The following is a 14,022-nucleotide window of genomic DNA, read 5'->3' as shown; positions in this document are numbered from 1 at the left end:
ACCAGGAGCGTGAATGAAGTAAAGAAAATGTTTATTACAGCAGATGATAAGTGATAATGAGTCCTGTCAGAAAGTCTTTGGCGCTTAGACTCCACAGGAAGATGTCCTGGTCGAAGGGCATCTGCCCTGAGCAGCAGCAGCAGCAAGAAGAGCCCCTCCATGGAGTCCGGACGCTGGTGGTGGTGATTGGTGAGCACTTATCTGCATTTTTCATTCGCCCGCCGTTGAGGAAACCCAACAGCTCTGATCGACTAATGACATGCTTTTAGCCTCTGAAAAAAAAAACCCACCCACAGATCATTTACTCTTCCCCCAACTTCACCCTCATCTCTGACTCTACACATCCACTCTCTAATTACTATGTAAATATTCCTCTGCTGTGATGCGTGCTGCTGTGTACAGATTTGATGAGGCTGCTGTTGGAGGGAAAATCTTTCTGGTCGACGCTCAATTCCTTTTGTGTCTCACTCTGTAATTTTTCTTGCCGGCGATGGCAGATTGATCTGCACATTTCCGTCCGTCTGTAATCACCCGCGGCGACCCCACGCAGGGGACAAGCGAGGCCGAGGGAGTTTAATTACCTCCGAGCGCAAAAGACAAGGACACAGCATTTCATCACCGTTTGACGTCTAATTCTCCTCGGTGACTCCTCGCATCATCGGCCAGAAGTGTATATGTCGGCTCGCTGACATCCTTTCACACTGAGCTCATGTAGATTATCATCTGGCTCCATCTGCCCGGAGGGGCTTTCTGCAGCGCCTGTAACAGACCTTTCACCTGTTGTTGGGCCGGGCGGCGTTGAGCGATGCAGAAACTTCTTCACGGCACGTAGAAACAAGGCCAAGGCCGGCCTGCTGCGGGGGGAGATCATGTGTCAGGGACGAGCGCAGAGAGACGGGGTCAGGCCGACTGTTTGTGAGGGCGGCCTGCAAGAAAAACAAGAGACATTCATTTAACCACTTATTGATCAGTGCATCGGTTAAGCTCCTGCTAAGATCGTTGTTTGAGTGATCAATTATTCAGGAATGTCTGCGCATTAAATCCATAGCTGGAGCCAATTAGCCTAGCTTAGCATTAAGACCGGAGGCAGAGAGAAACAGCTAGCCTTGCTCTTTCCGTGTTCGAGTTTGATGTTGGATTATAGGCTCGATTCAATCAGAGGGAGCTGTCGGGCCTTGGCGGAGGTTTGTGGTTTTGGAGATTCTTGATCACAGATATTCTGGCCCCTATACAAACAGGTGCTAGTAGGCAGACCTGCTAACCTTCTAATCTTCTCAACTCTCTGCCACAAAAGCAAGAATTTCCCAAAATGTGACACTATGTTACCACTATTTAACTAAACTTTGCATGCAGAGGCGTGAGCGTGGCGTCCTCATCGATCTCTCAGTAAGAAAGAAAAGGAAACGTGCAGCTGAGTTCCTCAAAATATCTGCAGTTGTGAGTATCTAAGTCATAATTCTCTACGTTTCCAAATGAGATTAATTCATAAATGTTTTTATGTACTTGAAGGTTTTTAATTGAAAACATGCAGCCACTGAATGAGGCAGTACATCTCCCCCCTACCATCGTATTCACGTTACAACATCGTTGCGCTGGCTAATGTTGCTAACGCTAGCTAGCAGTTGTTCGAAGCTGGAAAAATGATTAATTCACAATCATGATAATGTTTTCAGGATTTTTCGACATAAAAAATCAACACAACCTTTAATCTTCAGCCCTCGACAGAGTTTTTACTCTTACAGCAACAATCAATCCTCTGTGTGTGTCTGTTTCATTTATCACAAGATGGATGTCGCATCTTTGAATGAAACGTCACTCGAAGTGTCGCATTAACCGGCGCTAGAGACCCAAAATCCATTACAATAATGCAGCGCTGTCACAGTTTGACATATGGACGGTGCATGTTTGAGTGAATCTGTGACAGAGATGAATGTGTCGTCCCAGAGGAGGTTCAAGTCTGATGACACCCTCACTAAATATTGTTTTTATCACCTGCAGCCTTTAAATTAATTGTAATCATTTAAACAATCCACGACCGGACGACGATGCTCCAGTCCATTAAACATTATCGTCTCTGGGTGAGATAATCAGCAGCGGCGACCGGGTCAGATCCGTCACTGTAAGGCTTCGGCCTCTCAAAGCCAATTTCCTTAATGAGATGTCCATACATTTATCAGCATAAGTGACACAGGGCCACTGCAACATGGCTGACACAGTGAAATTTGCCCTTTGTGAGCCATTTTTTGAAGTGAAAACAGCTCCGACACTCAGCAGAACAAGGTCTTTATTATGCAGGCAGCGGTACACAGGAGAGACGTTTATTGCTTTCATGTGTTGCTGTTTATAACCCTCTAATTAAATTCATTTGCTAAAAAAGCAACGGACGGATTGATTTTTACATAAACTGAGGCAGCTGTAACAAGCTTCGGCTTTGAACAAGTTATTTGAGGCTGTCGGTGGACGGCTGCTTTCAAAAGCCCCAAGTTCATCAGGAGGCTGCGGCGCGGCAGAAAAATGTGAAGGTCGTCACTTCAGACTGATCAAAGCAGGCAGCGCCAAACACAACAGAAGTGCACAGCCGCGAAATGACGACTCACACAACACGACACAAATCATTACAGGGCAACAACATGAAGAAACACGCCACGATCCTGACTTTTAATCTGCATATTCAGATTTGCTGCATGTGTTTCCTCTGTACACTGGAGGACTCACAGCGGAGGGTGAAGACGGGATTTTTCTCCCTGAAGGAAATATTGCTGCCTCGCACTTATGACCTTCACAGTTTGCTGAGTCCGTAGATTTTTTCCCCCCATTAGTGTTTTTGGATTTTACTTTCACTTTCAAAGGAATATGTAGAAGGTTTGCAGAGTTACAGCTGGGAGGGTCAATGAAACGCTCAGGTCTCGAGTGCAGAGCTGGAGCAGAGGAGGTGATTAGCATAGCTTAGCATAAAGACTGGCAGCAGGGGAACAACTAGCCCGGGTCTCTCATAAACTGATGAATAAACGTGTATCTTATTTCTTTCACCTGTCTCCATTAAAGCGCAGCTGATACTGGATGTTTGGGACCAACACCAATATTAGGTAGCACGAAAATTGCAGTATCGATATATAGATAAAAGTAAGTAAATTTGTGTTTGGTAGATGATTTCTTTGTTGTAACGATGTTTCTTGGCAATAAATCTTACACCGTTGGAAAGCCTGTTTATTTCCCTTTTAAATGGTGCCACATTTGTAGGGAACATGCATTTGCTGGATGAGCAGCAGAGCTGAGTATCTGGGTTGCGCCCATGAAAAATTTGCCAAATCTTCTCTGCCAAACAGCTTATTCTGCTACTGACTCTTGTTTGGTGGATTGGATGATTGAAGTCTGAAGAAACAAGACATATTGGCAATTTATCAATTTATTAATTTAACAAACAGGAGCCTCAGTATCGTGTGGAAGAACCACACACAGCCACAACAGCCTGGCACCTCCTCCTCATGCTGTGGTGAGGTTGGCCCAGGGCCTCATGCAGGCCACGTGGTTGTGTCGGTCAGTCTGGCACACGAACATCACAACCAAGCTGATCCCACAAGTGTTCAGTGGGGTCGAGGTCAGGACTGCTGGCAGCCATCCCATCCTCTCCACTCCCTGAAACAACAATTAGGAAAACAACCGTAGTTTAATAGTGAGTTCATAAAAAACATGTTGCTCTCCGGTGTGTGATAGATAAATATAGACGGGGTATTTCCCGGCCTCACATCCCTCTGAGCCTTTACACACCTGTCTGTGGAGCAGCGGGGGGGCTGGCCGGTCGAGGGCAGGTGAAGCATATTGAGTCGGAGCCGTCACAGATGTTTCTCCCTGAGTTAAGGCCGCATCGCCTCCCTCAGGCTCTGCATTAAACTGCGATAGCCGAGAATCACCCGACTCTATTTCACATAAAAGGGTGTCATAAACTCTCCCTCAGATAACAACCTGAAACAACGAGGCTGTAACTCGCCGGCCTGATCTCAAGACGCTGAACTCTGAACACCCTTCTGTAATCTTCTCCGGTGAATTCAGGATGAACATCCATCACAGTTTAATTTTACACTCACGAGCCTCGGCATAAATCTTTGTTTTTTTTAAAAAAGAGAAAGATAAAAGGTAATAAACCTCTACTTTAATGCACCGTGAGGATACTCGTTGCAGATTCATATCAGTGCAGCCGTGACTATCACTCAGTATCCTCCTGCTGCCGTCTTCAAGAGGGAAACTTAGTGTTTGCAAAAACCCTCGTTCAATCCTCCGCAGGAGCAAGAAGCTCTGCACCAGCCCAGCGTCTCTTAATGGTCCCCTGGACGAGAAAGAAATGAACTATTTTCCTGGAAAATCACTCATCTCGTGTTGCACATGCAGTTGTGTTTTTTACTTTCAGGTTAATGTAGCAGCAAGCAGCAGAAGGACCTCACTTAATCTTCACTGGCCGGTAATTAGGTTGCAGAGGACACATTGTTCAACACTTTATGGTGAAAAGCTATTGTTCTGATCCATGTTCTTTTAAAATCCCCACAAGGACGGACGTGAGGATTTAGCAAGAGAACATCCTGTGAGCTGAAAGAGGCTGAAGAAGTGTTCAGGTCGGAGGAGGGGAAAGAAATGGAAATCATTTCTTGCAGATGGTTCGAACGGGTTAAGCGCATCGTCCCGATCTGCTATTTTGTAAAAGGTCATATTTAATCTATGTAATTATTGTCGTGCAATTTTATGCAGCTCTCTACCCGAAGCAAAGTGCCCCAGGGTGCAGCGCCGCAGCGTTTTCAACATCCCTGTTTGAGAAATTAAACTCGTTCAATGCACAGTAACCTGCAGCTGAAGATACGTCTCAAACAGAGATAGCGCTCTTAAGCCCCATTATTATGCAAAGACATTTTTATTCAGATGAATGTGTTTGACCATCTTCTGCAGGATATGAATCCATTAAAATATCCCATTTGTACCATTTCAGGAGAGATCTGCCTTTATTGTGGTCTTGAGGGCAATATGTTATCCATGATGTGTTTGTATGCCTTTTGTGTTGTTGTTCGTAATGTGTGTTTTTAATCTCTTTTCTTTCTTTACTCTTCTTTCATTCAATAGTTTTATATCTCCGCCTTTGGCCTTTACACTGTATCTGAAATGTCAGTCTAAATGTTGTGACTCAGACTGGTGGATGCTGTTGAAAGGTACGAGCCATTTTAACCTTTTTAATAGAAAATATATTTTTCTGTCACTCAGGAGGAGTGAAGACACAGTTACATTTAACTTTTACGCTACAGAGGTGATTCAAAAGCAGGGGTACTTGGAGTTAGGCTAACAGTGGTTAGCTCAACTCATTTTGGAGGAAAAAACAGCCGTACAATATTATTTCAAGAAAATCTTAATATTAAATTTAATTTAGCCTATGTTTGAAATTGTTAGCTAAAAGCAAAACTCTTATATTTAGGGTTAGGGCTACACTTTTAGCCATTTATGCCATCGATAAATTGTTAGCTAAACGTACGGTAATGGAAAACAGTTAGCTAATAAACAGTTAATAAAGCTAGCTAATGGTTTCAGTTGCTAGGTGGCTAATGGATTTAATTGGCTGAAATGGTTAGCTAAAATTACAGTAATGGGTAAAAAAAAAAATTTAATGGACAGGATAGCTAAAAGTAAATATTTAGCCTAGCTACAAGTTAACAATGTCTTGTTATTAGCTAAGTAGCTAATAGATAGACTTAAATGGTTGCAATAGTTAGCTAAAAATTAATGGGCAAATAAATAGTTGAGATTTATACCATCCATAAATTGTTAGCTAAAAGGTAGCCTCAAGGAGTAGTATAGGAGTAGAATAGTTAGCTTAGCCAAAAGCTAACGAATACAATTGTTAACTAAATAAATAAACTAAATAAATAGTTGACATTTATGCCAACTTTAGATTGTTAGCTAAAGGCTAATGGACAGGTTAGCTTATAGTAAATAGCCTAGCTCAAAGTTAACAGTTGCAGTTGGAAGTTAAAGCTGAACTTCCACTTGTCTGTACCGTTTGTATTCAGGCTACCTTCAGTGATTTCCCTATTTTTAGACGGGACTGAGGGGAAGAAGATCCTCGTCCTAAAAGTGGAGGGGAGCAGAGAGGCGGGCGAGGTGAGGCCTCTGTGTGTTTGTGCTGTCAACAAAATGGTTGTGTGTAACTCAATACCAATGTGCCGGCACGTCACCAGAAAACAATCGCAGCTGGGAGTCAGCTGGACGGGACACGTGAGTTTCAGGATTAGCTCTGATTACTTCAAACACGTGCAAACAGTAGTTGTACATTAAAGTATCAGACAAAATAAGCATGATGCACATTTTATCACTAGATGTAATGGTACTGAAACAACCACGGCATGCTATAGACTCTCTCTTGATAATTATTCTTCTCGCTGCATGTTGGCCTAAAAATAAAACAAAGTCATTTAATCGTCAGCTGGAGAATTTGGAGAACTTTCCTCAAGCACTCCTACACAGATGGTGATCCTTTTAGTCTGAGGCTTTAGAAAAATATCTGTGTCGCACGTACGCATGCATCAAGTCAAGTCAAGTAAACATTTCAACTATGACAGCTTGTCCACCATACCTTCAGAAAGAAATCCATCTTCCCTGTCTCACAGCTTAACTGCTACGATCACGAAGAAAAATGCATGGATGTAGAAGCAACAACCATTAGATAGATGGAAAATCAAACAATAAAAGCGACTATATATAAGTGAGGGGATAATGAGCACAATTTACAGTCAACGTGCGGGAACACCTCCTATCTTAAACGCCCACTGAATGCCACCGATGACCAACATGTGGGTGTAAAAAATTGGTGATTAGCCAGCGGAGCACAGCAGGTCACTGTGGAGTGGATCACACATGGCTGTGGGTATACGGGTGAAGGATTGTGTGCATGTGTGTGTAATTATTTGTCTGTATTTGTAGGTAGGCGGCTGAGGGGAGGGGGGCTGTTTGTATATGCCAGTGTGTGCTCTTGTAGATCTAAATTTGAACGTGACGGTGCATGTGTATTTGCATGTGCCTCTGCAGGAGGAGGATCATTGTTCCATGATACAATACACGCCTTTGACATTCCAGCTCCACCTGTCAGCCTGCACAAAGGCCTTTCTCCAGGCTTTGACATGTGTGACTCTGCTGCTGGCCAGGACCAGATAGCACAGTCCTGTATAGGACGTGTGTGGGTGGGCAGCCTGCAGAGTCCTGCCTGACCTCCCGCGTGATCTTTCTTTCAGGCTGCGTAACTGAGACGCAGTGGAAAACATTACAGAGGAGGTATCTGATGCTGAATCAGTGCCCTCTTACTAATCAAACAAACCGACATCTTGTCCCAGTAATTGATGCAGACACCCTCTCAGGCAGGCAGCGGTGAGATGTATCACCCGTCTTCCTTCCTTTGAGAAAATGACAGATCATTTGGTTATCGCAGCGCTTCAGGTTTTACATTTTCGACCACACCTGAACTAACGGAACATCTGTATTTTTGAGTCCGGCATAAAATTGTATGTGATGAAATGTGTGCTTGTCATTGTCACTTTTACTCTACGGCGCTGATTCCTGACTAGGGCTAGGCCTACTTATACCTCAGCAGTTAGCCCTAGTAATCTAAAAATTGCAGAACAGGCTAACAATTAATTTAAAGAAATTAACATTGCAATTTGACTATTAAATCTGAATAGGCTACATATTAAAACCTGAACACTGTTGCAATTGAGAGTGCATGAAAACTAGCCTAGAAAGCAAGCCGGACTCATTAGCTAAACATTAAATTGCATTAAATTTATTGAAGCCATTTGTCCATTACTTTAAGCTACTACTGTTTGCCATTTTTACCATCTGTAAATTGTTAGCTAAAAGCAGACTAATGGATAACCAGCTGAAATAGCCAAGTTAGCTAATAGTAAAAGTAATGAATAAACAAATAGTTAGCTAAAAGGTAGGCTAAATGGTTGAAATTGGTAGCTAAGTAGCTAATGGATAAATAGGTAAATAGCTAAGAGTAATGGATAAACAAAAAGTTAGCTAAAAGTGAGCAGTTTATTTTTTTTATTTTTTTGCTAAGTAGCTAGTGGATAAATGGTTGAAATATTTAGCTAAATCTAATGAATAGCTAGCTTAAATAAATAAATAGCTAGTAGCCTAATGGATAAATAGCTAGAGGAAGGCTAATTGTTACACACATTTCTAGCTAAAAGTATTGGCTAAACAAATAGTTAGCTAAAAGTAAATTGTTAGCTTAGTAGCTAATGGATAAATGGTTGAAATAATATGCTAAAATACATAAATGAATAATTAAAAGTAGCCTAATAAATAAACAAATAGTTAGCTAAAGGAAGGCTAATTGATCACACATTGCTATTTAAAAGTAAGATAAATAAATAGCCTAATGGATAAACGAATAGCTAAATGTGGGCTTATTGAAAGCAAATTGCTAACTAAAAGTAACGGATAAATAAAAGTAAAGGATAAAAAGTCAGCGTAAAGTCGGGGATAAATGGATAAATGGTTGAAATGTCCAGTTTAGTGTTATTAGAAGGCCTCAGAATGCAAACGTGACCAAACTGATTTACTTGTTTAACAGTGTAATTGTATTAAAACAGGCTTAACAACAGCCCACTTTGACTTAATAGTGTTAAATAGGCCATTTTGGACCATGATCAGATGTCTGATGAGCTGTTCTTCTTACTTACATCTAATAATGTTGATTACGCTACATTAGACTGTTGCTCGGGAAACACAATCTTGACATCTGTCATCCCTCCAAGGTGCAACAAAATCAAAACCACTGACATCTGAGACGTGACGTTTGAATCAAACATGTCAGATTTTAATTCCATCTCGCCTACTGTGCCGACTAATGCAGTTTCTAAGGATTGTTCAAATGTATGCAGCAAGTTTCATGTCACTCAGACTAATGGTGTAGGAGTAGAGACCTTTCAGACTGTGAAAATGTAACCTTTAAATACAGAGTGGGAATAAAATGCATCATCCTTTCAAGTTTCATCTAAATAAGACACATTTTAGCAGCAGACACGGCCCCGTTAATCTTCCACTGTCTGATAATGCATGTCATTGTGATGGATTAATGAAAAAGAAAGTCCTTGTTGTTACACTTTTTATTTCGATTTCCATCACAGCTCCTTTCCTCTCCTCAGATCTTCAGGTTAACTGCAAAAAACAACATCTCTCAAGCTGAACAACTCAACTAGTGGGATGGTTTTTGTTTAACCTCCAGCCTGTTGCTCCTTCTTTCCTCCACTTGGTAGTCAAGTCAGTCCACTGACTGAACCTCCGGTGGGGGAGAAGCAGAGAAGCAGAGTGGTGACGCCTGCTGCAACATTTAAACCCATTATAGGAACACGTCCTGCAGCCGGGGGAAGCTTCGGAGGCCTCGGTGTCGGCTGCACGACCCCTCTCTGATCACAGCCTCTGCACAGTAGAGGGGATTTGTATGTTTTGATATATCAACTCACGATCAGTCACACAAAATCACACTGATGCCAAGAAGACCACAGAAATGCACCTGCTGATATGTTGCTTTCACTTGTGTGTGCACATTAGGCTATATGAACTACCAGCAGTTGTCCTTCAGTTTGTTGATGTTGATTAGTTTAAAAAACATCTATTGTGATATATTTCTGTACAGGTGAGTGAGCTACAGTGCAGTCTACAGTATGAGTGTGAGGGTTGGGGATGTGGGGGGTTGTTATATAAGAAGCCTACATGGGGAAATCAGTGTTCTTGCTGTTCAAACAGACCCCCTCAGTCCGCAGGGAGTTACTGCGCAAAGGCACAGCTCATCAAGTCAATATCTCACACACATGTCCCTTTAATAGGCGCATTTCCTCAAATGCTTCCCTTGGAGGTCCCTGGAGAGCTCCACTGCAGTCCTTTTCTCTCTATGAGGCTATTTACAAGCACGTCTCCATCATGGGAACCCTGAAACTGTCTGAATGGCTCAGAAATGGATAATTAACTTGATGTTGTTTGTCTGTTTTTTTTTCAGTGTTCTTCAGCGTTCATGAGATGAAATATTCAGTGGCTTCAGCTGTGCTCTCAAAGCTCGTGTCCATGCTGGGGGTCTGGATCCCCGCTGCTCCCCTGGGATCCTTCAGTAAGGGGATGTATGTGTCGCTGTGACAGGAGCGCATGGCGTTGTCCCACACCCCTGCGCCGCAGACGTGTTTGTGTGCGCCGGGCGCAGCCTCCTGCGCGCCGTCGGCGGAGCGCAGCGCCATCAGCTCAATCTCGTGCTTGGCCGCAGTCTCCAGCACCTGTTGCTTGTTGTAGAACAGCACGAAATTGTTGATGATGGGGTGAATGGGCAGCGCGATGGCGATCACCCCGCACAGGAAGCTGATGGCTGCGTTACAGCGACCTAAAGTGGTCTTGGGGTAGACGTCTCCATAGCCCACCGTGGTCATGGTGATCACAGCCCACCAGAACGACTGTGGGATGCTGGTGAACAGCGTGTCCGGGTGGTTCTGCTCCATGGTGTAGCCCAGTGCGGAGAAAAGGAAGACCCCCACGCCCATGTACATGAGGAGCAGCCCGAGCTCTTTGAAGCTGCTCTTCAGGGCAGATGTGAGGGTCTGGAGTCCGGAGGAATGTCGTGCCAGCTTGAAAATGCGCGCAATGCGCATTATGCGTAAAGCCTGCACCGCCTGCTGCACGTTAGCCAGCTCCATCACTCCCGCGCCGAAGGAGGTCAGAATGAGCACCACGAAGAAGGGCATGATCGCCATGAAGTCGACGATGTTCATGAAAGCCAGGACGAATTTGATCTTGTTCGGGGAGGAGATGAGACGCAGCAGGTACTCGATCGTGAACCAGCCGATGCACACCGTCTCGATGACCTCCAGAGTCGGGTGCTCCGAGAGGTTACCCTCCGAGTCCTCCACCTGCAGGTCGGGGATGGTCCCCACGCACATCACCACGGAGGAGACGAGGATGAAGATGAAAGAAACTATAGCGATGATGTGCGCAGGCAGCGAGGACTCCGGCTTCTCCATCAGCCTCCAGAGGCACATCTGGAAGCGCTGCCAGCCTCCTGCAGACGGATCTCCCTCCCGGTCCACCAGGATAGTTCTCACTTTCTCTGCGATCTCCGCAAGTTCATCCTCCACCTCCTTCAGGTGGCATTTACAGCAGTCATCCAGGAAATCAGAGCCGATTTTCCAGAACTCCATCTCCTTCATGAAACAAATTGGGCAGATGCCTCTCTTCATGTGAATCTCTCCATAATAATACAGCTCGATTATACATTTAAAGGCCTCAGGGTCCCTGTCAAAATAAAACTCTCCTGTGTCAGGGTCGTAGTCGTCACATAGTGAAGATATTTCTTCAGAGGATTTGAGTGAGCAGTCCACCAGCTCTGCCAGCCGGGTGTCCGGGTAGCGATTCAACACGTCCCCGTATAACACCTGTTTCACTCCGCCGATGTTGACAACGACCTCCGGCTCCTCGCTGGCCTCGGAGCCGTTGCAGTCTGCGTACCGCGTCCTCTGGATCCCCCACATCGTGCTGACAGCAGGACCGCCGCGAAATCACTCCGAGTCGTCGAGATTTTCTCCAAAGTGTGCGCCGGATCAAAGTCAACGCAAGTGACCAGAAGCTCTGGCGCTGTGCGTAAAACCTCCGAAATCTCCTGATCTGTGTTTTACTGCAAAGAAAACAAACAAACAAACAAAAAACAAACAAACAAATAAATAAATGTTTGCTCAGAGGCGACTGCAGCTCCAAGTCTTCTCAACACAACCGTGTTTGGCAGTGAACAGTGCGCCTGTGCGCTCCGACAAAGTTGGCATTGAAGTGCGCGTAATGTCAAGCGAAACACAATGAAACCACGAGGCATCCGGTGGTTACTTTCAAAATAAAATGTCTTCGCTTGAGTAAGTGTTGTAAAAAGTAGAAGTAGTAGTAACAGGACAATACACCAAAGTTTTTGTGTCATAAACAGTGTTGTAAAAAATATCCAAAAGTCAAACTTGAGTAAAAGTTAAGATTTCTTGTTAAAATATGACTTTGGTAGAAGTGAAAGTCTGAAAGTATCTGATATTAAACATACGCAAGTATCTAAAGCAACTTCCTGGCAATAAATGTACTACTCAAAAGTACAAATAAAAGTAAATTATACATGTACGTACTGTGTATGTTACATACTATGGGTTGGTCAGTTATTGGTGCCAGATATTAAGCATTTTTTTTTCATTTATTAGAATTAATGTTTTCTCTTTCAGTCTTCGAAGTAATTAATTACTGGGGTTACTGGGTAAAAAGTGCAATACTTAAATCATACTGACCAAAGAACAAGATATGCCACTCAAAACACAGCGTAAATATTAAAATTAAATAAACAAATATCGCCACTGGTGCTTTTATTTTGTAGGCCAGCCGCCGCGTCTTCCGGTCCTGCTCCTCCTGTCTGCGGCCGTCTTGACGCAGCGCAGTGCAGCCAGGCGCAGCGCAGCGCATCATAAATCTCAGCGGCATGTAATGAATTGTGAAGTAGCAAACAGGGAAATCAGCTGAGACAGACTCAGCTCGGTTTCTGTTGCGGCCCCGAAGAAGCAACAATTAGTGGAAAGGTCATCGACTGACCGGAAACATCGCACACGCGCCCTAAATCAGCCTTTTTAACAACAACAGCCTGTAAAATGTTTCCCTTCAGCACCTCAGACGCATCATCATCATCCATTTTGAATGTATTAAAGGCTCAATAACACAGATGGAGAGACTCGAGCTGAGTAATAATCAATTATATATAATTATATTACGAATAATGGCTTAATGTGAGAGAGAATAGATTCAACAAGCATGAAGCTGTTATAATAACTTGTATAATGAGGCTCTTTAGTGATGTCAGTGCGCGTGCCATCAGTAGTAATGTGTCGTTTCTGTTGTTTTTTTTGGGACGACCGAGCAACTTTCACCTACAGATCTGCAGATATGTTCTGCAGTGGTCACCTCTGAATTATTGATTGGCAGACAGAAGTGACCACACGGCTTCTCCAACAGCAACTTTACCTTGTTGTCTGTCTCCACCTAGTGGCCAAACCTCCACGCGACAGTAACCTGCAGGCTTTTTATGTTTCAGCTTCTGAACACTGGTGCAAACCGCTGAGGATAGGAATCCATTAATGTGTGATTAAGAGATCATTTACAGCAACAATAAAGTTCAGTGTTTGTGTTTGTAAACAGCAACCGGAGTAAAAACCTGCAATGCAGTGGAGTCAAGTTTGTTTAAAAGTGTATAGTGTCTTTACTTTGTTCATATGTGGCGGACCCTGCCACCTTTGTAGCTTCAAACAGTGTTCTGGGACCTTATTTTCCTCTGAGAACAGCTCGTTTGTTCAGTTGTAGAAGAAATAAATACTTCTGAGGTTGTATTATTACCTCATTTATATTGAAAATAAAAAAGATTTTGAATTTCTTTCTCCAAAACTACACAGTTTCCCCTTTAACACCAGAACCAGCAGCAGTGATAAAAAGTGTTGGGGACAAAATCAGCCATTTGAAAGATTGTTTTTTTTTTAATGCTTTATTGAAAGACATAATTCTTTCTTATTAATGGTATAAGAAAGAACACAATGAGGCAAAAACACAACAAAGAACATATAAAACAAACTAAACCATATAATTAAACTATTATTTTAAACATTGTCGGGGTCAAGTCCCTGTCATCCCTGCTGAAGTTACTTTGCAGAGTTTTGACTAAAAGTATGTAGTTAACTAGCTCCTCTTCAAGTGGATACAACATTACGATAGTAGTTACACATGATTGCATCAGTTATATTGATCAAAGAGCCAGTCTCCTGACACTTTACATATATTTGACTGACCAGACTTCCTGCTTCTAGTTTCTATTTCCTGCACCTGCTCTCTATTCTTAGGTTTCATTTTAGTCTATTTTACTGAAGTTACAGTCTACTGTTTCACTTTTTTTGCAAAGGTGCACTATGCAACTTTTTTTAAAACCAGCCTTTAAACAAACAC

The 14,022-nt window shown here is 43.2% G+C and overlaps 1 protein-coding gene across 1 annotated transcript; it reads right to left on the bottom strand.

The window, feature by feature from the left end:
• Window positions 1-9,128: 9,128 nt before the first annotated feature.
• Window positions 9,129-11,770, bottom strand: LOC141017660 (voltage-gated potassium channel regulatory subunit KCNF1-like). The gene has a single exon (XM_073492383.1). The coding sequence runs from the start codon at window positions 11,544-11,546 to the stop codon at window positions 10,047-10,049; it is 1,500 nt and encodes a 499-aa protein (XP_073348484.1). The 5' UTR covers window positions 11,547-11,770; the 3' UTR covers window positions 9,129-10,046.
• Window positions 11,771-14,022: the final 2,252 nt, after the last annotated feature.

This window comes from Pagrus major, chromosome 22, assembly GCF_040436345.1.
Source record: "Pagrus major chromosome 22, Pma_NU_1.0".
Taxonomy (NCBI): domain Eukaryota; kingdom Metazoa; phylum Chordata; class Actinopteri; order Spariformes; family Sparidae; genus Pagrus; species Pagrus major.
The sequence above is the reverse complement of the archived record's forward strand: the minus strand, read 5'-3'. Positions and strand labels throughout refer to the sequence as shown.

Coding starts and splice junctions, on each gene's coding strand:
- LOC141017660 (XM_073492383.1), bottom strand. CDS start 11,546: ATGTGGGGGATCCAGAGGACGCGGTACGCAGACTGCAACGGCTCCGAG.